This window comes from Trichosurus vulpecula, chromosome 5, assembly GCF_011100635.1.
Source record: "Trichosurus vulpecula isolate mTriVul1 chromosome 5, mTriVul1.pri, whole genome shotgun sequence".
NCBI classification, from domain to species: domain Eukaryota; kingdom Metazoa; phylum Chordata; class Mammalia; order Diprotodontia; family Phalangeridae; genus Trichosurus; species Trichosurus vulpecula.
In genome coordinates this window covers 266,693,676-266,719,954 of record NC_050577.1, presented here as the reverse complement: position 1 = coordinate 266,719,954, position 26,279 = coordinate 266,693,676, and the positions used below count along the sequence as shown (strand labels likewise).

The window sequence follows — 26,279 nt, the reverse complement described above, 5'->3', positions numbered from 1 at the left end:
TTTCGCCCGTCCAATCCAGTGAGACGATCCTTCTAGTTAAAAAATATTTAGGGTTGATCTACAAATTTCTCACGGGAGGTACCACCTGGTATGAACCCCAAACTTGGGGGTCGAAGGTTAACATCAGGCTTCCTTTTTGCCCCGCCTCGTTTGCCAATCAAACTCTAAGTCGTGACGCGATTGGTCAGTTCTCTGCCATGATCCTCCCCCCATTGCTCACCTGATTAGATGTTTATGAGTCGAAAGGAGGAGGTGGGGGGGGGGGTTCGTTGGGTGTCGAGATTCTATTGGTCCCTACAGGCGTCTGTTAAGAGTGCACCGCCCCTTGCCTCGGAAACTTCGCTCTTTAATGGCTGCTCATTTGCATGAAGCTTCGTTGTCTATTGGTTGCGTGCTTCGTCCGTCAGGGCTCTTTCTCGTATCCGTTAGCGACAATGCCGGAAGAACCCACCTCCCCAAAGACGATTGGCGAATGTGTCGACGTAAGCCCCACCTCCGGCGGTGGGTGGGGGAAGCTGCTATTGGTCGAGGCCGCCGCCCCAGGGTGAGGACAAGGAGGAGGTGGAGGAGGAGGAGAAGGGTTTGGTTGACTTGCAGCTGTTTGTCTGTTCGACACAGGCTCGGGCCCGATTGGGTAGACGGAGGCTTAGGTACTTGGGCTGGTGGAGCCAGAGGGGCTGGGGCGGAAGGAGACGCCGGTAAACTGAGAAGGAGGGAGGCTCTACTTTGCGGGTGGTAAGGGGATCGTGCTTCGGCGCCCTCCGGGGCCAGGGAGGGACTGTGGATCAAGGAGGCAGGGATGGGCAGGCCTAACGGGGAGCTCTTCAGTCGGGGGACGGGCGGCAAGGGAGAGCTAAGTTTGTGGTTAGGGGTCTGGGATGTATTGGAAAAGATGAGAAGACGGGCTGGGAGGTGACTGGACCCAGCTAGGCCTGGCTCTGGTCGGGGTGGGATGCGATAGGGTGGGCCTGGCGCATTCTGGAGGTGAGGGGTGCAAGGGGGGTTGGGCCCTGCAGACTAAAGGGGATTGCTTGGGGCAGGGGCTGGCTTAATTGGGTGGGGGGCGAAGAGGGAGAACTAGATCTAGGCCCTGGAGAAAAGGGGTTGGAGGAGTGGATGAAATAATCCCATTTGTAAGGCGCCAAGGTGGGGGTGGGTGGTGGAGGGGCCACACCTGACAGACAACCTGATGGGCTGCAGCGAGGAGGTGAGGGGGTTGTTGGAGCTGGGCTGCAAGGGAGCCACTTAATGGATGGGAATAAGGATGAATTGTGAGGATCCATGAAGGATTCTTAGGTGGGTGATATTGGAGTCAAGCTTAAGTGGAGAAGATCCCAAAAGTGACAGAACTTTAATGGTAACTTAAGGAGTTTAGCTGAGGGAGATTTGGACTCAGTGGAAAGAGTTGAGGCTAAAGAAGTAAGCTTTATTTAAGCTACAGGAATGGAGAAGTTGAGAAACTTGACACACGCTTTGGGATCAGTTAAGGAGCTTTTGGGAGGCTCTGTATTCCAGAAAGAAATTACTCTACTTGTCCACTTGAGTGATCCCAGTATTGGAGAGAGGGTGGGCAGAGATTCTTAGTAGTCACAGAGTTAGAGAGCAGAAGTAATAGAGACCAGTAGGGTATGATGTTTGTTTTTTTCTGTGTTTGGTGACAACCCCAGACTCAAGTCTCCCCTCCCCACTCCATGCAAAGTGTTAAGTCTTTCTAATTTTTGTCTCCCTGAGAATTATACTTGTGAGGGAGCTAGAAAGTTTGAGGAGACTATGATTAGCTTCATTCCCACCTAACTGTATAATAAGGTAAGGTGGGTGCTCTTACCACCCCCCCCCCCCCAAGTAGAGGATGGAAGAGACTGAATCATCTTAGAAAGGTGCTTGGAGTCCTCACCTGTCTGAGTTAGATGAAACTGTTGTGGGACTCTCTGGGCTTTCTTAGCTAGTGATGGAGTTGGGTGGACCAAATTTTTTTCTGAAGAAACTTGGATGAGGTTACTCTGGAGAGGATTTGGCTTAGAGTGGAAAAATTCTACTCAGGAATTTGGTTTGTCAGTCCATAGCTACCTGTCACTAATAGGCTTGGTTTCTTTGTTATTGGGAACTGGTATTGGGCAGTGGCAGCATCTGTGGGGTTTGAATGAGAGAGCTGATAGGTCGTAGAGTCAGAGATGAGAGGCCCTGTTGTTATTCACCTCCAAGATCCCTACATAGCAAAGCCCTAACTGTATTATTGACCTCCTGAGAAGGGTAGTCTAGAAGTGTTGAAAGTGGGAGGCCTATTGGTTTTTTCCTCCTTGAGAATTTTTTCTTTTTCTTTTTAATTATTCCTTGTTTGCCTTTTATTATCTTACTTTCCCATCACTACTTTACCTGAAAAAGGAAAGAGATGGCAAAGCACTTCAGACCACATTGGTTCTCTCCCCAACCCTATCTCTCTCACTTAGAAGGCTACGTAGCCAAAGATAGTTTTGCCTACCCTCTCCCCCTGACGTCTGCCTCCTAACCCATTCCATATCCATCTTCCTTTTCTGTGTGCCTGTCTTAGTCCCTCTGCAATGATTGATCATCACAGTTCTGTTTCCTTTTACCTTGCCCCTCTTGCCTCCTTGAGCAGATACTTTGTTCACTTTGCATTTGCAACTGTTCAAGCAGATAGCTTCTTTGCTAATGGTCCTATTGCCTGATATTCTAGGTTTAATTTCCCCATCTATGTATCTTTCTGCAGATTGCAGTTAGGCAACTTAGGACATTCTTCCCAACCAAATTGCCCAAATGCCTTTCTAATCTTGGAATGGCCACCTAAATACAGTACTTTTCTTAGGAGAGATCTATTCTCCAATGAAAAATCCAAGACCTTCTATCTTCTAGTTTGGGGTCTCTGACTGCCATATAATCTTTAGGACTGCTAATTCCTTACCCCAATACGTGGGTTCTCTCACGTTTTGGACCCTTTGGTCTATGTGTTGGTTGCACCAGTGACTTACTAAGTCTTTGAGTCTCCCTGGCTCCACAATTGATTTCTATATAGATTCTACAGTACTACTTGAATCACTTTTCTTAGAAGAAAGTATTTCATATTATGGGCCAGCAGCTTTTGAATTAAGCTTGTTTTATTGGTATTAGGAAGCTTCTGGTCAGCATTCCTTTAATGCTCAATTCCTTGTCTTTCCAGAGTTCCCATTCTCTTATCCACAGAACCAGCTCTATACAAAATTGTGAGGTAGACAAAGTTCCTTATGTGCCATTCTTCCTCATTTTTTATCTCATAGTTGGTAGATCCTTCCTTTACTCCCTCCCTTAGGTTTCCACTTTTATGGACCAGCCACAGGTTACCACACAAGCAGTCATAGAATCCAAGTTGGCAGGGACATGATGAGGTCATGTAGTTTAATTTGTACCTGAGTAGAAATCTTCTCTGATAATACTTCAAAAATGGTTATCCTGTCTCAGCTTAAAGACCTCCAGTGATGGAGAGTTCACTGTTATTAGAGGCAGTCCTGTCCATTTTTAGACATGTTAGAAAGTATTTCCTTATATTGAGTGAAAATTTGGTTTTGTCACCATTTTGGTTGGCCTGCTCCACCTTTCTTCCTAAAATGTCTTGTGGAGACCTGAACCCAGTACTTCATATTTGTTGCGACCAGGGTCAAGTACAACAGGACTATTCCCTCGTTTACTTTGATCACAGCAACATTACCAGAAGCATAAAGATTCCATTAGCTTTTTTGGCTGCCATATCACTGTGGACTCATATTGAACTTGCAGTCTTCTAAACACCCAGATCTCTTTCACGTGAACTATTCTGTATTCATGTCTTTCCTATTCTGTACAATTAGAACCAGTGATTTCATTCATATAGGGAACATTTAGTGAGGAAATTCCCTCTACCAAAGCAGATCAGGTACTCTGCAACTTAGACACTTAGAGAGTTGCACTGAGATTAGTCACATGCTGAGGGTCATACAGTTCAGTATGCGTCTGAGGTTTGACTCGAACCCTGGGTATCTTTATTTTGAGGGTGGCTGTCCTCACTGCTGTACTTGCTCAGCTAAAGGGATTTTAGGTTTATCTCTGTTGATTTTATCACATTAAAGCCAGCCTATTGTTCTAGGCCTTTTTTTATTCTTTCTTGGTTCTGTCATCCAAATAGATTTGTATGATTTACACATTTGATAGTCATCTCATTCATACCTTTATCCAAGTGACAGAATTTGAGAGCTGGAAGCTCTCCCTTAGCAGCTATCTAGTACAACTCACATAGGAAAGGGATCCCTACTACAAAATACCTGACAAGAGGCCCTGCAGCCTCTAGTTGGATTCCTCTGAGGGGTAAATACCACCTCTCAAGGCAGGTCATTCCACTTTTAGATAGCTATAATTGTTGGAAAGTTTTTCCTGAAATCAAGCGTAACTTTGCCTATTTGCAACTTTCACATATTGTTTACCATCCATCCTCTTAGGCCATCAGAACAAATTCCTCCACATGGTAGCCTTTAAAATACTTGAAGATTCAACTCTCATGGTCTACCTTGAACCATCTCCTCTCCAGGCTAAACATTTCCTAGTTCCTTCAACTGATCCTCATATGTCATGGACATGGTCCTTTATCAGCCTCATTGGCCTTTGGACACTCCTTAGCTTATCAGTGCCCTTAAACTATGGTGCCCCAAACTGAGCACAATATTCCAGATGAAGTCTGTCAAGGGCATTAAAAATAATACTTCTGAGTGGGGAAGAATTTGGTTTCATAGAAGTAATGAAACAAAATTCCATCTGAGGGGCTCAAAACTAATTCAGTTTTGTAACTCCTCTTATATTTACATATTTAGAAGGTCCTAAGGATCAGGCATAGGGGTGGGGGCAGTAAGTGTAGCCTGAGAGACTCACAATAATGTTTTGGTCAACGGCTACACGTTAAAAATATTAATATAACTCACTTTTATATAGTGCTTTGCAAACACTTTCTTCACAACCACCCTTTGAGATAGGTTGTATAAGTGTCATCTCCATTTTTGCAGATGAGGAAACTGAGTCTCAAAGAGGTTGAAAATGGAGCACCTATGGGAGGACAGATGCCATAATTCATTTGCTTAACATTTATTAAAGTCTTCATATGCCACAACCCACTCCTCCCAACTCCTTCCCCCAGGATCTGAGAAAAGATGAGATCACGAACATGACCAGTGACTGAACTGAGCAAAGGGCAGCCCAGGTGAGGAAGGGGTATAACTAACGTTTGAGCCAAGTTGTGATTTCTGCCCAGAATTTCCTTTGAGTCCTTCCTGGCTCTAATATGACAATAGTTGCCTGAGACTTCTTCAGGGATTCATAGTGGGGGTAATAACTCAGGACTTTCTGGCCATTCATGTAGTAACTGAGAATGTTTTTGAACTTTCTGGGACTTTGTTGTGTTTGGGGTTTTTTCCGCTTGAAAAATTATTTAAAATTGTAGTCACCCTAGTACTGAAGTTAAGAAGACCACTTATTTGGTGAGATTAGGACATATGAGTTGTAGTAACGGGTGACAGGAAGCACAGTTAGCTCATGTGAGTTACTGTAATGCCTTGTGGGTCAAGTCCCACAGGCTGGTGAAGGGGGTGGAGTTCTGTCCAAGAGGGCTTCTGAGGGTACTAGGCAATAAAATTGAGGTCTCTGATAGGAAAGAGTCCCTTTCATCAGCATTATTAGTCTTCCTGCAAGAGAAGATTGTAATGAATAGGGTGGTGAAGGAGAGTAGAATTGATTCTGTTCTCCCCTCCTTAATCTTTCTAGGTTAGCATTGAAAGGTTTGCACCACCTTGAAGATAAGAGATAAAGATTCTGCTTGTCTTTTGGGGAGATGTAGATGGGAGTAGAAGTGGCATAAATGTCATTTAAACCACTGACTGATTAAATGACATGGGGCATATCATCTCTTAACTGCTAGATATGGTTGCACCTCCCTGTTTCAGATTTGATAGAATATTTTTTATAATAAGGTTGGTCTCAACAGTTCATGTGGAGAATTAGTCTTTGTTAATTTGCTCAATCAGGGAATAGGTTTTTGCCCAAGTTGGATTTAATGCTTAATCTTTGTTCTTATGCCTTGTATAAGATATATATACCTTATATATTATACCTTGTTCTTATACCTTTGTCCTTAAACCTTGAGCTTTCTCTAGAGTTCTGGCTTCTCTAAGAGGCAGGATTGTGTTGTTGAAAGAGCATCTTACTGGGAGTTCCTTGAATTTAGTTTTCTCTCTGTCCATGTGTGATGTGGGCAAATTAATTGATACCTGTTCCTTAATTTTCTCATTTGTAAAAGGAAGGGATTCTATTATATTACCTGATGTATTGGAAGGAGCCCTGGCTTGAGTTAGAGGGCTTGAATCAAAATCCCATGGCTAATACTTACAACCTGTGTGACTGTAAGTCACTTGGCCTCTTTAGCATTGAGTTTTCTTATCTATAAAATGGATCTATAAAACTGCTGGCTCCTGAAGAACCTTCCTGCTCTAGATCTAGGGTCCTATGATTGACAGGTTCCTTGGCCACTTTAATAGTCTGTCATCTCTGTAAAGGTGCTGCCGCTTCTCCTCTAAACTACTGGCTTTAGAGATACCAAGGTGGAGGAAGGCCTAGATGGTAATATTCTGAATCAAGTGATTACAAGGAATGCATTGGTTTGGTGGCAAGGCCTTGTTTTGTAAAACATATTAGAGTGGTCTATAGTGCAGTTAACTTTTGGAACTGGGTTGGACCACCCAGTTCTTTGCCAGGGAGTTGAAACCTACTGCTGGATGATACGCTCCTGGATGCTGCAAACACAGGTGGAATGATTGATAGGTAGAAGGGTGTAAAGGTGTAAAATTACTTTTGTCCTTGCTGGACTAGCAGACTAAGAAACTGTTTCTGTAAAACCTCCTTTTCTGTCCTGCTTGGGAATCTTCCTATATTCAGCAAGCCTCCTTTAATTGACTTGACTGGTCAAGTTCTAGCCCTTCCTAGTTTTCCCTTTTAGTTGAGAGTCATTTCCAACTGAGAGTTCAGTGATTGTGACTTGGGAGTTTTACAGTCTCCATCTTCCATCTGTCTGTGGTAGTTAACCTGTATCTATTAGTGTCTCCCACTTTCCACTCCCCTTATTTTTTTCCCTAGGCCTAGATTGATGTGACTGGCAAATGAGGACCTAGTTCAACTTCACGGGCCATGTTTGCCTATTTCAGAACAGTGGTGTTGTCACTTAGCATAGAGCTCTTCTCAGTGTTTCCATAGCGAGAGGAAGAAGGTTAAGAAGCTTCGGGGCAGAGCATTCTAGCAAATGCTGGATGAGATACAAAATTTGGATAATACAGTCCTCAGCCTTGGGTGTACAATACAGCACAAATGACTGTGATATAAAATAATGCATAAATGAATATGAAAGGTACAAATAGTTCTGGGTGAAGTTGGGAGGTCATGATAGGCTTCTTGTAGGGAGTAGAATTTGAATTGTACTTTAAAGGATGAGTAGGAATTGGTGGTGAGATGGGAAATTCTATGCATAGAGAACTTGAGCAAAGGCAGAAAAGTATTGGGCATGTACTGGGAACATTAGGCAGTCTGGTTTGTTTGGGTCCTAGTATACATAGAGGGAAATAGTATGAGTTAAGTCTAGAAAAGTAGTATGGTGCCAGAGTGTAGCGATCTTTTTATGTCAGTTAAAGGAGTTTGAACTTGACTCGTCAGCATTAGTGAACAAAGGAGAGTAACCTAACCACATTTATAGAGTATTCAGTTCAGTTCAACAGACAGTAGTGTGTCAGTTTTGTGAATGATAGATTATTGGGGGCAGGTAGAGCAGAGAATGGAGGTAGAAATGCTTGTTAGGAGACTACTGGGGAGTGGGGTGTCCGTGGGAATAGAAAATTGGTTAGATGCTGCACGAGATGCTTAGGTAGAATTGACCAGAGTAGATAACTGACTATGAAAAGTGAGGAAGGAAGAAAAAGGAGAACAGTAGAGTTTCAGACACGGGAGAATGAGTGCTACTGACAAAAACAGCAAAGTCAAAATAAGAAGCTAATTTTGCAGAAAAGATAATAAGCTAATTTTTTTTGTATATCCCAAATTTTGGAGTTAGGGATATCAGCAACCATCTTTAGTCTAACTTATGCCCAAAAGAAATCCTCACTATAACATAGCTACAGGTAGTCATGCAGCCTGTGGTTGATATATTGATACATACACATAGAAAATGGGAGACTGAGCTCAGAAGAGAGGATGAGGTATGGAACTGGAGTGGGGAACCTGTGACCTCAAGGCTGAAGGTTCCCCACCCTTGGAGAGAGACTTTGGTTAATTATCTGTGTAGAGTTGATGGTTAAGTCCTGAGAGCAAATAGATTGCCAACGGAGAAAGTATAGACAGAGAAAAGAGGGTAGAGGACAGAACCTTGGAAAATTCCCACCTTACATTTTGAAAGAAGATGAGGAAAAGATGAGCCTCATCTCTAGTACATCAGTACTGATATTCTGTATCTGTCTTTATATCTCTTTGCTGGGAGCTCTATTCTGTACCCTTTCTTCCCATCTCTGTTCCTTCCCTTTCTCCTGCTAATGGGCTTCTCTTCCCAATTGCATGTAGCTTTGATCCTTGCATCCAAGTACTCTAGGCATCTTCCGTAATGGTGGATCCAGAAGACCTATCCCTCTGTATCCTCTACAGATCATTTATCCAGCAGACTGAAGGAAATTGAAAGCTTTTCTCTGGTTATAGTGCTGCACTGAGGTTGTCCATTTTTATCCCTCACTCTTGCTACTTACTACATGATGAGCCTCCTTCCTTTTCTGAACATCTGTCCTTGATGGTGTTTTTTCCTTTTTAGACATTGTAGTCTACTTACACCTTCCATAGATCTTTCCAGTAATGCTTTTAAGGTCATCTGAAATTTTAATTCTTCTGAAATCTCGCTTTTCTGTGCTTTGGTGCCGTATAGCATCGTTACTTCATTTAGCTACAGGTTGGAACAGATGACCTCTTAGCTTGCTTCCATCTTTGAGATTCTGTGACAAGGAGAATATTAGTACAGGTGACAGTGAAAGCACTGCAAATGATTGAGCAGTGGCCCTGGAGTCAGGAGGACCCGAGTTCAAATCCAGCCTCAGACACTTGACATTTAACTAGCTGTATGACTCTGGGCAAGTCACTTAACCTCCATTGCCTTGGGGAAAAAAAAGTAAAGAAAAAACACCCCAAAACTTCCCAAATAGAATCCAGTCCTTTTCCTTTTCATTGCTGGACCCAGGCTTATTGTTCATCAGCAGTCAATGGGCTTTCTGCCTGACTGCTGCTGTAATCTGAGCAGTGAGAGTGGTTTTTATCCACTAGTGTAGATGTTTGGGCTGATCCCTGAGTGGTAGTGGATCTCACTGTCATAAACTAGGCTTCATTGGAATAAATGAAGTATCATCCTCTCTTCCTAAAAACATATAAATTAGATTGTTTCCTATTTCTCTTGAAACCCAAATCAGTTAAATTAAGGTTTTCCTTTTTTAAAAATGTACTCTTTTACACTTAGAGCTTCACATATTATAGTTGTGGAATTGCTTTAATTTTGCTTCTGCTTTAACCTTCAGGAATAAATGGAACTTATTGACCTTTTTCAAGGATCTTTGATAGGAAAAAAAAAAGGTTCCTTACTGCTGCCATTGACATGCCAAATCATTTCCCAAACTATTGTCTTGGTGCAAGGCATAGCCCTTGAGGCACTTTACAAAATCCTACTCTTAAACCTAACTTATCCAGTTACTTCCAGGAATACAGGGCATGAGTTTGGAATGAATCTTGAGTACTCAACAATCTTTATCTAATACTTCTGGAGTACGTTCTATGGGAGGGAATATGACTTGTTGCCTTTAAGGAAATTAAAAGATGATGTTTTCAGTACATATGAGATAAAAAAATGCTGAGTTTAGAAGACAGAGAAATCATTTCCCACTGGGGGAAATCGGGGAAAGCTTCATTAAGGAAGAGGTAGTATTTAGTCTACTTGTCCTTCACACATAACATTCCATTTCTCATCTCTGTGCCTTTGCACGAATTATCCTGTGTCTGGAATACCCTCCCTTCTCACTGACACCTTAGAACCAGGAGCATCCTTCTTCAGAATTCAGCTCAAGTGTTACCTCTTCTGGGAAACCTTTCCTCATTCTTTGTAGCTGCTCCGCTGAAAAACAAAACAAAACTAACCTTGTATTTACTTTGTATATCTTTTCTATCTATTCCTTCTTCTTTCAATCCCTTGACTTCATTTCCACTACTTCCTCCTTTACTCCATTCTCTGGTGCAAACCTCCCACTGTACTTTTGATTCCATCCACCCTGTCCCATCTTCTCTATAAAGTTGCCATTATCTCATCTCCAGTCTCTCCTTGTCTACTGTTTCCTTCCCAGAAACCTGAAGATACATTTAGGTCTCCTTGATCCTTAAAAAACCCTTAACCATCCATGAAAGCTGTCCTTCTATTTCTCTCAACCCTTTCTTAGCCAAATTCCTGGAAAAAGCCATCCATACTTAGTGCCTCCACTTACTTTTCTCTCATTTTCCTCTAAATTTTTTACATTTGGGCGTCCGGTCTCATCACTCAACTGAAGTTGGTCTCTCCAGTGTTACCATAGATCTGTTAATTGTCAAATCTGATGGTTTTTCTCAGTCTTCCCCCTTCCTGACCTCTCTTCAGCCTTTAACACAGTTGAGCACTCTTGGAGAGACTTCTCCTTCCTTGAGTTTTTCCCCCTCAAGTCCCCTCCTTTCAGAGTGTCCTGTTACTGTTAAGGGTACTTACTATCTTTCCAGTCACCCTGATTTATAACTTCAGTCATTGAGTTTATAACCTTGACATTCCTCTCACCCCAAATATCCAGTCAGTTGCCAAGTCTTGTCATTTCTGTCTCCATAACATTTCTTGCATATATCCTCTTCTATCTGTTCACATAGCCACCATCTTAATTGAAGGCCCTCATCACTTCTCACCAGGACTATTGCAGTAAGCTCTTAATTGGTCTCCCTTCCTTTATTCTGTCTCACATACACACCCCCTTCTCCCAGTCCATCATCTACACAGGCATTAATGTAAATTTCCAGTATCCCCACTCAGTAAACTATGATCAAATACAAATTCTTATGTTTAGCATTTAAAGCTCTTCACACCCTGGCCCCTTCTTCCCTTTCTGCTCTTCCCCATCACTCTCCTCCAAGCAGTCTACAGTGCAGCCATGTTGGCCCGCTCGCTGTTCCTCACCCCCATCTCCACACTGGCTGACTGCCATGTGCTTTCTCCTCACCTCTGACTCATGGAAGTCCCAGTTTCCTTCAAGACTTTCTCTATGAAGCTTATCCTGGTTCCCAGTTGCTAGAGCCCTCCCTACTTCCCTTTCTCCCTCTCAGAACTTATTTGTATTCATCTTGTATATATTCTGTAGGCATGTATGCCTACAGATTGTCTCCCCTGTGGAGTGTATAAGCTCCTTGGGATCAGGGACTGTTGTACTTCCGGCTTTGTAGTCCCAGGGCTAGCACAATGTCTAGTACATAAGATGCTTAATGTAGACTTGTTGATTGATATTTAGCTATTGTTTCCTCTGATCACTGTCAGCTCCTTAAAGACAAGGACTGTTTCATTTTTGTCTTTGTCATCATGAATACCTAGCACAACGGCTGGCACATAGTAGGCACTTTAACAAATACTAGTTGATTGATCTTCTGATGGGCCTTAAAGGATAGGTAGGATTTTGGCAGGTGGAGATGAGAGAAGGAAGATATTTCATAAGGAGAGAAAAAAAGAGTATGAGCAGGGTCTCAGAATTAGAAAACTTATAAATATATTTGGGGAATGAAGCATAGTCTAATTTGATTTGGGAGGTAAGTGAAGGGAACCTGCTATCTTCCAAATGATCCCTTAACATATAGGTGGCTAGAAGCCAAAGGCAAACTCCTTGACATACCTCTCCCCCTACCCTTAACCTGGGGTTGTGGTTGCCAGGCCCACATGGAATGGTGAGTGTAATCCAGTCCCTAGATACCAGGAAGACAGCTGTGAGTGAGACTGTAGGGAGGGTTTGCTGACTCATGTGTGTTAAAACCTAGCTGTGGAGTTGTTTTTACATTGCTTCTTCCACTTCACCAAGAGCAATTGTGGTCTGCTGAGCAATTTGATGGCTTTCTGTAATCTGCGTTTGAAGAGTTGAACTACAGCTGGAAAAGACAGTGGGCTGGGAATTGAAGACTGGTTGGAATTTTTAGAAATGATCTTTTATAAATAACCTGGATAGGTGTGATGGGTGTAGGACTAGAAACTGTACTATACTGCGTAAGGAGTCCTAACCACCCATCTGAGAGGGCCCCACCCCATCCCTGGGGGGGCAATTTGAAAACCTGCACAAAAGTAGTAAGGAAATACCTGGGGATGTACCAGGATAGCTAAAGGGTAGAATTGGGTTTTCTCCAGGCTGAGTAGGTTTATATGGAGTCAAAGAAAGTTCTCGGAGGTTATAAAATCCCGGAAAGAATGAAGAAGGGGTAGGGATTTTCTCTTACTACTTTCCATCTCAAATTCCATGTCAACTCTCTTGTCGGTAGAAAGCAGGTCAAGGGTTAGGGTTTGGGGGTTTTTTTGGCTTGTTTTGGAGGTTTGAGGTATGGGGTTAATTGAGTTTTATTACGTATATAGATTTCTTGTTACATTTCCATTTGTCTTAAGATGTCAGATTCCAGGTACTCCTAGAGGAAATGTGCTATGGTGAAAAGAGTATTGAACATACAGTCAGAAAATCTGAGTTCTAGTGCTGCCTAACCAGCTTTCTGACCTTTGATAAGTCACTTAATCTGTGTGCCTCAGTTTTCTCATCTGTAAACAGAGATAATATTTTTACTACTGACTTCACAGGATAATTGTGAAAGAACTGCTTTGCAGCCATAAATACTGCATAAATTTGAGCTGCTTGGTGACAAAGGAAGATAGGAGTCTCCATCCCTTTCTTAGAGAGAGAGATTGGAATGGGTCTACATTGTAACTACCTAATTTCTCTCACAGGACTGCTGAGAAGCTGGGAAGCCCCCTTCCCCTCCCCCCCTTCCCCATCCCCACCCCATCCCACCCTAATATTTGACCATGACAAGCAGAGGCACAGCTCGGCCCAATGGCCAGCCCCAGGCGAGCAAGATTTGCCAATTCAAACTTGTCCTGCTGGGGGAGTCTGCAGTAGGCAAGTCTAGCTTAGTGCTGCGATTCGTCAAGGGGCAATTCCATGAATACCAGGAGAGCACCATTGGAGGTAAGTGTTAGGTGAAGTCCTTGGTGTAGAATAAATCTCACCTACAGAAAGCCTTTATCCCAGTCCCTCTTAATTCTACTGCACTACCTTTCCTTTGTTAATTATTTTCAGTTTAACCTGTATACAGTTTATGTATATAGTTTGTTTAGTGTCTCCCCCAGTAGATTGTGAGATTCTCGAGGGCAAGGACTGTCTTTGTCTTTTGCCTTTCTTTGTATCATGAGCACTTAGCACAATCTCTGGCACATAGTAGACAATAAATGCTTATTAACTGACTGACAAGTGCTTATCACTCATATCAATTTTGTGAGAAAAGTGATATATAAATGTAGCTATTTAAGTTCATCCTCTTCTCCGTCTCACAGTTCCTGATAATTCATGAATTGCTGCTATTTCCCATCTATTAAAACTTCTGGTCAGAAAGAATTTAATCATATCCTTGAGAGGTTGTTGTCTCTAGAGAAACTTATGGAAGCTGTGTTAGAGAGAACCTAGTCTTTTCCTGAATTTGAATGACATCTATACTTAGAAGTGCTAAGTTTAACGGATGGGGGAGAGGGTTTTCCCAGTCACCTCCTCATTTGCTGCTTTTTCTGTTCCTCCTCTGCCTTGGCCCTCCCTCCCCCCTACCAAATTCTTTCTTCACAGCCGCCTTTCTCACACAGTCAGTCTGTCTGGATGACACAACAGTCAAGTTTGAAATCTGGGACACAGCAGGACAGGAACGATACCACAGCTTGGCACCTATGTACTACCGGGGTGCCCAGGCTGCTATTGTAGTGTATGATATCACTAACCAGGTAAGTGATGTGAAGATAGTGTTCCCCAATTTTAGGGGAATTAGTCAGAATTTTGAATCTAATCTATGTGAGCAGAGTCTAGGACGAGGTACTATCCATTTATATAGTGGTTTACAGCTTACAGTCTGCTCTTCTCACAATAACAATGTGAAGCAGGTAGTATAAATATTATCTCCATTTTCTAGACTAGGAAACTGAAATTCAGAAGGTTAAGTGACTTGGCCTAATTATGTAGCTAGCAAGTATCCGAGCCAGAACTCTTAAGTGTATTGTTCTTTCCACTTTATTTTCAAGTTTAGTTGGGAAAACAAGATATACACATTTGAAGTAACTTACCTGTACTGTAAAATCCTTGGACACAAAATATATAAGTACAAGTACATAAGAAGAATTATCACTAATGTGGTTTCAGGGAAGAAAGTCTTCATGTAGGAGGGAGATTTGGAAGGTGATGGACATCAGTTAGCAAAGGAGTTCAGAATGACCTCCTTCCCCACTTCCCTCTATCTCCCCAGGAAACCTTTGCCCGAGCAAAGACATGGGTGAAAGAGCTACAACGACAGGCCAGTCCCAGCATTGTCATTGCCCTGGCAGGAAACAAGGCTGACTTGGCCAACAAGCGCATGGTGGAATATGAAGTAAGGGGGCCCAGAGAGTTCCTCCCCAAGAGCTTCACTTTTCCCCAAGACAATTTGTTCTCTTTTTTTTTTCCTTTGGATTGGAGAAGGCAGGGCAACTGGGGTTAAGTGACTTACCAAACATCACACAGCTAGTACATGGGTCAAGTGTCTGAGGCCACATTTGAATTCAGGTCCTCCTGACTCCAGGGCCAGTGCTCTACTCAGTGGGCCACCTAGCTGCAAGACAATTTGTTCTTATCTCTTCCTTTTCTGGACACTTCTTCCCTTCCCATTTCAGCACTGAGCCAAACATAGCAGACTGACACCTATAAGAATCGGGGGATTTGTGAATTGTTGGGAAATGTCAGAACAGAGGGTTAGAGGGAAATAGGAGTATCAATATGAAGAGAAGAATGAAGGTGGGTAATTTAATATATGAGGGTCCCTAAGTCTCAGGATCATCTCAAGTTTCTCAACTTATCCATTATTCCTTACCACCACATGTTGGTTCTCATAAGTATCTCTGTCCAAGAACATGAGTTTAGAATCCTGTAGATGCCATTCTTCCCTGCTGGAATAACCACCAAAACAGTCCAGCAAGTTGGAGTGGGACAGTAGGATTGCTGGGAGTTAACTAAAGAGAAGGAACCATTGGTACTGCCTAACCCTGATGCAGATTTGGAAAAACAGCTCTACATTCTGAACTTCCTGATGCCTTACCCTGATTCTTTGCAGGAGGCCCAGGCATATGCAGATGACAACAGCTTATTGTTTATGGAGACGTCGGCCAAGACAGCCATGAATGTGAATGACCTCTTCTTGGCTATAGGTAAGGGCAGTATAACCCAACATCCTTCTGAATGTCCCTTCCTTAGTTCCAACACCAGTTAGGTAAGGAAATTCCTTAGCCAGCTTTTAATAGAAACTTCCTGATGGAGAGTCCTTTGTGCTCTCTGGTCTCTCCTTTCTAATTGTAGTCTCAGACCCTCTTCTCCATACCCCCTGACTGCAGTGGAGTTGGAGAATCTTGACCTCCATCTTCCTTAGAACATTCCACTGGTGTCCCCTCCCCACCAAGACTTTGTCTTTTTGGAGTGAAATCATCTTTTTTCTGTCTCTGTCTCTTGTCTCTAGCTAAGAAACTGCCCAAGAGTGAACCTCAAAACATGGGGGGTACAGCAGGCCGAAGCCGAGGTGTGGATCTTCATGAGCAGTCGCAGCAGAACAAGAGCCAGTGTTGTAGCAACTGATGGGGTGGCTGGCATCGAATGAGTGTGGAGCAAGCCCGAGAGCTAAGACATAACTTCAGTCCCCACCCCTCAGCACACAGCCCCTCCGGTAACAGCACACTGAGCCCTGGCTCCCAACAGCTCCGTCATGGCACTTGTTAATGCTTCAGCAACCAACAACAACAGGCAGCTGTTGCCACCGGCCTCCCACCCTCTGCCCTGGGGCTCAAGGGGGTGCTTAGTTCCCCCTGGAACTTACCTTCCAAAACAAACTTTCTTCACTTTGTATTATAGGTGCAAGACAATAACCTACTTATCTATCTTTCTCTTCCCATCCTTCGTCCCCATGTCTTCAGATAACATTTTTGTCACTTGCTCCTTCTGCTTTCCATCAATAACTGGTTTTGGTCCCTTTCCCCACCTTGATGTTCCCCTCTCTCCAGGGTTGGAGAGGTGGACTTGAGATATGAGAAGGGGTTAACAGCACATCCACATTGGTAACCTGGGGTGGGGGGAAGGGGGTAGAGGGGAGGGGGGAATAGGGTCTGGCAGGAAAACAGCTCCTTTTTTCTCATTATATAATGGGTATTTCCCACATTTGAAGAAAGCTGCAGTGTCCATGATCATCTTCTTCTACCCCTGGGTGGGTGGATGGGAAACTTCTGGGCAAAGATGAGAATAGGGAGAAAAGTGTGCAGGGTCATGCTGAGTTAGTTAACCTGGGCAGATGAAGAGGCTTAGGGCTCCTTGTGAACTCTATAGTATTTTCTCTGCTTTTATTTTTCCTTGGCCTTTGGGGGCTCTTCCCCCGTGGTGATTCAGCCCCAGGGTCTTCCAAAGAACCGTTATTGGGTGCCTTTTTCTTGGCTCTGCTGTGGTCTAGTTGGAGGAGGGACCAGTCTCTGATACCCATCCTCTGATTGATATACATATAGAATTGTTTTGCTCATTGGCCTCAGCCCCATCACCTGCTCTCTCTCAACCCTGGGCATGGCCTATCACTGCGGTTTGCACTTTAGTTGATGGTTGGTTTATCTGGGATGCTTGTTTTATGGGGTTTTTAACGCATGCACCTTCCTTTTCTAACTACGTGAAAAGTGAGGTGTATATGAGGTCTGTGGGGTAGGTGAGAAAGGGCAGTGGCAGCTACCCAAACCAAACCCTCTCTCCTCCTTAACCCTACCCCCAAACTTTGATTCCTCTCCACCTTGTCCACTCCTCAACCCTTTGCTGTGCTTGAGACCTTAACACTCTGAAGACCTGGTGGGGAGACTGAGATTGAAGAGTGCTCAGGGAAGCACAGGCCAAGGTAGAGATTAAGGCATGTCCCAGGCAAGGAGCAGGGGTATGGGGAGAGGGGAGGACAGCTACCTTTCCCTCAAATGGGAGTCACTCATTTGGATGCCCTATCCCTGCTGTCTTTTCTACTTCCCTGTAAATAGGTATGATGATCTCTTTCCCCATTGTACAGTCTGTCATGCCATTTGGCTTCCGAACAGGCCCCAGTCACACCCTATTTCTTCTATCAGGGTCCCTAGCCTTAACCTACCCCTACTCCTTTGGGTTATTGGTCAACATCCCACCCCTGAGGGAGAATGACAATTCATTCTTTCTACCCTACCCCTTTACATATATTCCTAGGAGCTATGGCCACCATATCCTGCTCTTTTGTCACTACTCCCTCCAAGGGAGCATAAGCCACAAAGCCCTGGTTGTAGTCCCACAGATCATACTAGCTGCTCTTCTGGCCAGTGAAGTAGCTGGTTTCAAGAGTTTCTTCACAATAGTGTTACTCCATTAAGAGGGATTAATACTTGCTGCATCCAGAGTATAGATCTCTGAGGTAAAGGTAGGTGGAAAAGGGCCTGGACCTAGAGTATTTGGGAAAAACTGTCAAAGGAGCAATTTCTAGGAGGAAGTAGAAGATTACTGTTGCTCCAGGTTTCCTCTTGTTCATCATTAGCAAAGTGGTCTAATATTTAGGAGAAAACTAAACAGGACCATGGCTGACTTTTGAGTCCTGGGGTTTGGGTCCTACCTGTTTTCTTGGCCCACAGACACTTGAACTGCCTTACCTATCTCAAACATACCAAAAAAAAAAGCTGCGAAATTTATAACCCTACAACCTTGTTGGATTCATTTTAGGCCCTTCAGCTGAGCTTTTCCCAGTGTCATCCTTAATTCCGTGGGGGCCTGGCAGATTCTTTTTCTTTCTCTTCAGGTTACCATCAACTCATCAAACACCCAGCATTCTTCAGAGAAGCTGGGGAAGTAGGAGGGATCTCTAGATCTTTGCATATTCGTGTGTCTGTTCCTTGGAGTGAAGGTATCTCTTTGCCTTGGGATTGGAGCCTTTTCTCCAGAAGAATCTCTTCTCTGTCTCTACACCACCACACCGCCCCCCCACACCTGCTCTTTATTCCCCCACACACACACACTTAAGGAACAGGATTGACCTTAGCTTCTTTAGCTTGTCTGCTGTCTTCCCTCTACTTCCCATCCATCCATCCTTTTTCTGCTTGCCTCTGGGCTCAGTGAGATGGTAGCTTTACTGGGCTTTGAGAGTTTTTTAATTTTTCTGCTTTTTTTTTCTGATCAATTGTTTTTATGGGGTTTTTTTGAGACTTTTTTTTTTTGCTTCCAAGAAATCATTTGTCTTTCTCCCTTTCCCTTCCCTAAATATAACAATCATGGTAACAGAATGCACCTGCTGATTTACCAATGTATTTAATGTAAGTAAAAAAGAAAAGAGGGAAAAAAGAGGAAAAAAGTGTATTAGTGTTTCTTTCCTGCTATTTTTCTAGCTGAAGCTAGATGTTGGGAAAGGAGGGGACAGCTACATTGAATCAAAATGTCTAGTTTGATTCCATTTTCCATCTCCTCCAGGACATTGAAGGTGGCTTCAAAAAGGGCCAAAATTACTGTTTTGGGTTTTTTTTTTTCTTGGTAGGTCCTTCTCTGTTTCTAAAGGAGCAAATCACTCATAAGGTTATTAGATCCCTTTGGAGTTTCTCCAATCTGCTTACCTTTTTTTGTGTGTCATGGGCACCTTTGGTGAAAGCTATAGCCCCCTTCTCAGATAATCTTTTTTTAAAATTCGTAATCAGGGAAATGCTAAATTGCAGTTAGAATTTGGTGAAAATAAAGTTGTAAAAATTTTCCCATCCAAGTTCATGGACCCCTTGTGAGACCCATGTCTCCTCTGATATTATCTTTCCCTCCTCTTCCTAAAGCAGAGGAAAAGAGAATGGAAGGCAGGATTTAAATATGCCCAAGGAATAGAAAGTGGAAGAGAAGGAGCCCCCTTTTTTCCCTAAGCTGAAGTGTCAGCCTTGCTCTAACTGCCAGTAAGACAGGTAGGGATCAGGCCTCCTGGACCACTAGTTTGTGCCTGAGTCTAGGTTGATAACTGCTTAAGAGCTTTTTACCATACTCTCTCTCTGACTTGATTTACTGCATCTTTGATACAATCAGTACTGCCAGGACTCCCTTATTCACATTATTATCTCCTTTTCTCTTCACCAGCCAGGCTTTTTCTGTTAATGGAGTGGGGGAGCATGATAGAAGCACTCTAGCTCTAATGTTGCAATAGGGTCATCCTGTCACTGGGGGGCGGTGTGGGAATGTTAAGACACAAGACCCCCAACTGCAGGTTAGCCCGTAGATTTCATTTCTACTCACTTCTGCCTCGACCTGGGTATATGAGAATCATGTCTTGACCTCGATTCCGTATCCTCAAGGGGCAAACGGTCACGGAAGGGAGGCGTCACCAGTAAGAACGGAAAAGCAGGAGCATATCACTTTTTAAAGGGACGGGTTTTGAAGTTGCAGGTGAGAGAATTTAATCACATCACCCTCTCGATTCCACACTGTGCCCAAGGGCAAGGTACAGCGCTAAATACTGAAGATTAAAGACAAATGAAATCCCCTTTAGATTGTACTCCAATGTCTGGGTCATGCAGGAGAAGCAAAATATTGCTCTCCGGATGGATTTCAGTATTTCGACTTGTTTCTCTAGAGGGAGACTAGCTGCCAAAATCATTTGAAGGCATAGGTATGACCGTTCCACTGACCTCAAATCTCTAGCTTCCTGTAGCCATGCTTCTGTTACCTTCCTCCCTTACGCTTCTACCTAGACTGGACATACCAGTCCTGTGGATTCTCCCAGGAATGCAATCCCTCCATCCTGCCTTTAAAAAAAAAAATCGTCAAGCCTTAGACTTCACCTTCTTCGCTGGAACCCTCAGCTCTAAGTGGTCTCATCCTCGTGCTTTCCTAGGACACTGGCTCTCTCTTATTCCATCACTCCCCACCCCTTCTTATATATGTATGTTGATACCTATGACGTATCAAGAGAACGCAGAAATGCGTAGGCACATTTGGTGGACTCCCCTGTGGCAGTTTTATGAGAGAATTTGAAGGAAAGTCACAATGGTTGGGTTACCAGCAGCATTTTTTGGAGGAAATAACCCACATCGATGAGTTCACAGATCGATTAGTCTTGGAAATCATATGTATACTTTCCAATAGAATGTAAGCTTCTGGGAGGCAGGGACCTTGTTTTTCTTTTTTGTATGCTCAGCGCCAAGCACAATACCTTGCACTTGGTAGACGCTTAATAAATATTTCCTGAACGTCGACTATTGATCAGTTACTGGTGGGTGTCGTCCCCAATCACCTCACCCCTCGACATATCATTAAGGTCCTTTCTACCTTTTCCTACTCGGGTTCCTGGTACTTAGAGGGGTCTCCATCCACCTGGTCTGTTAATTTCCCCAAACCTGTTGGCTCCCTAAGACTGAAGCATTAACTCAGGAAACCCAGCAGAAGACAACCATCCGAATTCCCAGCCCTCATCTGCCTGTCCCCTACTAAGCTAGCTAAGCAGGTAAACTAGGGTGAGAATACCTTTCCGTGGGATTCCTCGTGCCGTCCATGGTTGGCGGATAATTGTGCAGGGGCAAGAGTGGTCCTTTAAATCCTGCCCTGACGTCACCACTTGGAATCCCCGCCTTCTTCGCCAAAGGTTCGGGCTGGCTGAGACCTTCTGAAGAAGCGCTGCTGCTGCTGCTAGAACGCTGCTCCGGGTAGGAGACTGGAAGAAAAAAGGAAGACGAAATAAAGGGGGAACGGGGTGGGTCTGAGAGCACCTTGGGGGGGGGGCGCGGAGGATGGGAAGGACATGCGTGCGTCATGGGGTGGGGTGCAAGGTATTGCTCTAGAATCCTTTTCTCCTCTCCCCTCCATATCTATCATGGGCCTGGGCAACTGTCCCCCTCATTCTGAGTACCGCCTCCTGCTCCCGGCCCTGCCCTTCCTCTCCAGGGGAAATAGATTGTGGGTAACCCCCACTGGCGGGATGTTGCCCATTAAAAGGTCACTTCGGTCAAACCAGGGCAGGAAGGCATCGGCAGGGTTTTTTGCCCCAAATGGCCCCGTGTGTGATGTAAAGGGTTGTGGAAGTAGGGTGCTAAGGAATACAGCTCAGTTTCCCCTCTTTTCCAAGGTCACAGATCTCCCCGACTGATTTCTCTTCCTTGACATCCCCTGGTTATTTTCTCTGGCTTCTTAGGCTGGTTTCCTCAGTAGTTAAACCCCAACTTTCCGCTCCTTCAACAGGCAGGAAGCACCCTGCGTGGGTCCAGATTTTCCTAGTGTTTTGCTTTCCTTCCATTACTTTGGTTCTGACTAAGGGGCTACGAGACAGAAAGAGCTGCTGGAGTGAGAATTGTGAAGTTCCCTTCTTACCCTATAGAGGATTTCAGCCTGTTCAGCAACACCTGGGACAATAACCCCTCAGTTTGCTGAGCTCAGGAAGAAGGGAATGGCTATGATAGGAGTGGGGACCCAGGCATATTGATTCTCAGTTAATGATATTTTTTATGGAGAATGAGGGGTCTGCTTTACCTCATTTCTCCCTGTTTTAGCTTGCTCTCCAGCTAAAACAAAACAAAATAAGTTGCTTTCTGGTAATAGCATAAGTGTAGAGTATGGGCACTAGACTAGGTAGTGTTCTCAGCGATTGAGGGAGAGGACAATCCATCATATCCAGTCCTGTATTATCTTTGTACCTGTCGGTGTCATTTGTCCAGTCTGTCCTTCTGAAGGACTGAGCTTGGGATTCTCTCAGTTACCTTTTTCCTAATGAAGTTGGCAGTGGTCCCTTTCATCAACCCTCTTTCTCTTAAGTCTCACTTCTGAAGGCCTCCTACCCTTGCTCCATGGTGATTACTTTTTTGCTTCTCCCTCTTTCCTAGAACCCCAGTATCTATAATGCTGTTGGTACAAAGAGTTGCTGTCTCTGGCCTTCGAATTTCCAGGTTTGACCGATATGCCTTAGTCCAGAAGTTTCTCACTTTTCTATCTCCTCTGTTTCAGTATTTTATGATTTGTTATCTTATCTTATCTGCCTGGGGAAGTTAACTGCCTTTAATAACTAAGAGGGACTGTAAGTAGGGAAAATGGATCCTACTAATTCTACCTGCTCCTGGGAAAGAACAAATTCTAGCTAAGGAAGTGAAAAGATCAGCTATCTAACTCCCTTTATAGCTTAGCCTGGGACATCTCCTTCTTTCATCCTTGAATAGGTATGGATAGCATCAACCTGTCAAACCCCATGCATGTAGCTCCTTCTGGGATGAGGCATGGTAGGGAATATTACTGATTTTCTCTCCTCTTTACAGGTTGATTGTCCCAAAGCTGTGTCCCCACGTTTGCTTTACCAGTGGTTCCTCTCATCTCCAAAGCCCCAAACCTCACTTTTCTAATGGCAACACTCCTTCTGGATACTGGGCAGTTGCAGGGGCACTGTTGGGCGTTGGGGCTGTACTGGCCTATGGAAACCATAGAGAAAAGGTAGAGTGGAAAGGTGACTAAGTTGACTGGGTTGCAAGGGAGTAATAAATGTTTGTTGAATTAAATAATAGTTAGCTAGCATTTATATAGTGCTTTTAGGCTTGTGTAGTGCTTTACAAATATTATCTCATTGATCTTCACAACTATTTGAACTTCACAACTGGGAATGTGCTATTATTTAGCTCCTCATTTTACAGAAGAAGAAACTGAGGCAGACAAAGGTTAAATGACTTTCCCAGGATCACACATTAAGTACAGGAAGCCAGATTTAAACTCAGTTCTTCCTGACTCCAGGTCCAGCACTCTACTCGCTGTGCCACTTTGCAACCACATTGAAGAGGAGGAATTGCTGCCAGGACTAATTATAACTTATATTTGTATACGGCTTTAAAGATTACAAAGTATTTGCTCAGGGCAACCCTGCAAGATAGGTAGTGCAAGAGTTATCTGCATTTTATAGCTGAGGAAACTAAATGACTTATCGGTAGCATGCCAGGATTGGAAACCCTAACCCCAATGTTATGACTCCCAGGCCCCCTGGTACCATACACTATATGGACTGGGCTGGGTGAGAAGAAAAGGTTGACAGCATCCCCCACAATTTTTTCCTTCTGTCTTCTCCATTCCCCACAGGCTGTCCAAGATTCACTACCTGTATACACAAAGGCAGAAGTGAGTCGTCATCGAAGTCTTGAGACACGGGTCTGGGTAACCTTGGGTCATGAGGTCTTTGATGTCACAGACTTTGTGGCCATACACCCAGGTGGACCATCTAAATTATTGCTTGCTGCAGGGGGACCACTGGAGCCTTTCTGGGCTCTCTATGCAACCCACAACCAGCCACATGTTCGTGAGCTCCTAGCTGAGTATAAGATTGGGGAACTAAGCCCTGATGAGGAAAGATCTTCTGACCTAGTTTCCACTGACCCTTATGCCAGTGATCCCCCCAGACATCCTGCTTTGCAGATCAACAGCCAGAAGCCTTTCAATGCAGAACCACCCCTTGAGCTCTTGGGTGACAGCTACATCACACCCAATCCTCTCTTTTTCACTCGAAATCACCTGCCTGTACCCACCATAGACCCTGCCACATACCATCTGCAAGTGGAAGGGCCCCCAGGCGGTCAGACACTGAGCCTGTCACTAGATGATCTCCGTCGCTTCCCCAAGCACCAGGTGACAGTCACCATTCAGTGTGCTGGTAACCGTCGAAGTGAGATGGCCCAAGTCAAGCCTGTAAAAGGGTTAAACTGGGGGGCAGGAGCCATTAGCACAGCCCAGTGGGGCGGTGCCCGGCTCCGAGATGTTTTGATCCAGGCTGGCCATTCACTCTCTGGCTCTGAAGCCCATGTATGTTTTGAAGGGCTGGACTGTGATCCCACAGGGACAGCCTATGGAGCCTCTATCCCCCTGGCTCGGGCCATGGACCCTGAAGGCGATGTTTTGCTGGCTTATGAGATGAACGGGCAGCCACTGCCCCCTGACCATGGTTTCCCAGTAAGGGTCGTGGTGCCTGGTGTAGTGGGTGCCCGACACGTCAAGTGGCTGGGGAAGGTGAGAGTCAGCCCTGAGGAAAGTTCTAGCCATTGGCAACGGCGTGATTACAAAGGTTTCTGTCCCTCAGTAGATTGGGACAAAGTGGACTTTGACTCTGCTCCAGCCATTCAGGAGCTCCCTGTCCAGTCAGTCATCACAGAGCCCAGGGAAGGGCAAACAATAGAGCCTGGGGAGGTGACCATAAAGGGCTATGCTTGGAGTGGGGGTGGCAGGGCTATAGTCAGGGTGGATGTATCTCTGGATGGTGGGCTGACCTGGCAAGAAGCAAAGCTGGAAGGGGAGGCACAGGCACCAAGGAGAGCCTGGGCATGGCAGCTTTGGCAGCTGACAACACCAGTGCCTACTGAGTGCAAGGAACTGAACATTATATGCAAGGCTGTGGATGATGGATATAATGTGCAACCTGACACTGTGGCCCCTATCTGGAACCTTCGAGGTGTGCTCACTACTGCCTGGCACCGTATCCATGTTCTGGTGGCCCCATAAGAATAATTACTGCAGCTTTGACACCCTATAAACCACCCTTCTCAATATCTTACCCTTCCAACCTATTTCTATCTTGGACTCTTCCCTTTTCTATAGACATTCAAAAACTCTTCTATCTTCTGGTTTTCTCTACTTCTCAGACTCTATCCCTGGGATAGCCCTCCCCTTCCCACCTCCTCTCCCCAAATATAAATACATATCCCCTTCCCTAACTGCCTCCAGGCATACACGTTCCCATTCATGCCTTCCTCCTATGATTTTCTCTATATTCCATTGTGATATCTACCTCATATTCTGTGGCCCTTCAGACTCTGAGATTGAGTTGCAAGCTGTCTGGGCAGCAATTGGAACTGGGTGGAAGTTATCAGCCAATTTAATAACAGCTGCCACCACCTCTTCTCTCTCCAGTCTTAATTTCCATGTTACCTCTGGGGCCTTATTTTGTCTTCCATTTTATACATAATGTGTTTTAATGCTGCTGTTTATTACCTGCCCCCAGCTCCCAGAGCAGAGGGGACTCTGAAGAAAAAAGGCGGATTGTAGCCCCTTCTTATTTTTCTAATTATATCAATAAAGTTTCTGTTTATTCTGCTTATTCTTGGGCCTGTTGCCTGGGCAGAAGGGCCAGGAAGGGAGTAGGAAAAGAAATACAGGGTAGGAGGCTTTACACACGTGTGAACTGTGTACACATGAGGGGGTGGCAGCATGGTCACAACAAAGAACCAGCAGCAAAGGAGATGCCTGACACATTTAATGTAATGGAATTATACTGTGCTGTAAGAAACAATGAGTATGAAGAATACAAAGAAACGGGAAGACTTATGAACTAATGTAAAATGAAGTAAACTAGGAAAACAATATACATAATTATTCAAAATCCAAACTAAATGCTGTGAAGTTATAATTAACAAACTTGACCTCAAAGAAGAGAAGGCACCTCCTGCGTTTTATTTTTATTTTTTTGAGGTGAGTGGCTTTGGGTGTGGAATAACGCAGATAACAGAAGACTCCTCTCCCCCAATATTGGTTAGTTTTGCTTTTATTTTCTTTCCCTTTGTTATAAGGGATGGCTCTCTAGCGGAGGAAGAGGGATAATACTTATAGGTAAATGTAAACAATGTAAACCCAAAAGATTTCAACAAAATTGATTTTTTAAAACTTTCTGAATTTGGAATTAGCCGACCTGGCTTTTAAATCCCGACCAAATTGCTCAAGGTCGCATATAGTTTAAGGAAACTGTGTCCCTTAAGTTTTCTTTCCCCAGTCGCTCAGCTCTTTGCTTAATCTACCTCGGCTGCAGTTCACTCATCCGGAAAATGAGAGCCTTGGAATAAATAGTATTTAAAGAGCCTTCTAACTCTGCGATCCTAAGGACTTAGTGTAGCAGAGAGCAGCGGAGGTGGGTACTTTCATTGGCGCTCTTGAAGCCCCGCCCCC

At 44.2% G+C, this 26,279-nt stretch overlaps 2 protein-coding genes across 4 annotated transcripts; both read left to right on the top strand.

The window, feature by feature from the left end:
* The first annotated feature begins 529 nt into the window (after nt 1–529).
* Nucleotides 530–20,584, top strand: RAB5B (RAB5B, member RAS oncogene family). Of its 2 annotated transcripts, XM_036761714.1 has the most exons (7): nt 537–650; nt 5,022–5,215; nt 13,055–13,295; nt 13,944–14,095; nt 14,611–14,733; nt 15,451–15,544; nt 15,850–20,584. In XM_036761714.1, exons 3-7 carry the CDS (start codon nt 13,133–13,135, stop codon nt 15,963–15,965), a joined length of 648 nt encoding a protein of 215 aa, XP_036617609.1. In that variant the 5' UTR covers nt 537–650; nt 5,022–5,215; nt 13,055–13,132; the 3' UTR covers nt 15,966–20,584. The 2 variants fall into 2 exon arrangements, with proteins under 2 accessions (XP_036617608.1, XP_036617609.1); XM_036761713.1 differs by lacking the exon at nt 5,022–5,215 and having other exon boundaries at nt 530–650.
* A 363-nt stretch (nt 20,585–20,947) lies between these two features.
* SUOX (sulfite oxidase) lies at nt 20,948–25,437 on the top strand. Of its 2 annotated transcripts, none has more exons than XM_036762015.1 (4): nt 20,948–21,031; nt 22,202–22,264; nt 22,628–22,799; nt 23,433–25,437. In XM_036762015.1, exons 2-4 carry the CDS (start codon nt 22,218–22,220, stop codon nt 24,840–24,842), a joined length of 1,629 nt encoding a protein of 542 aa, XP_036617910.1. In that variant the 5' UTR covers nt 20,948–21,031; nt 22,202–22,217; the 3' UTR covers nt 24,843–25,437. The 2 variants fall into 2 exon arrangements, with proteins under 2 accessions (XP_036617910.1, XP_036617911.1); XM_036762016.1 differs by having other exon boundaries at nt 20,989–21,078.
* Nucleotides 25,438–26,279: the final 842 nt, after the last annotated feature.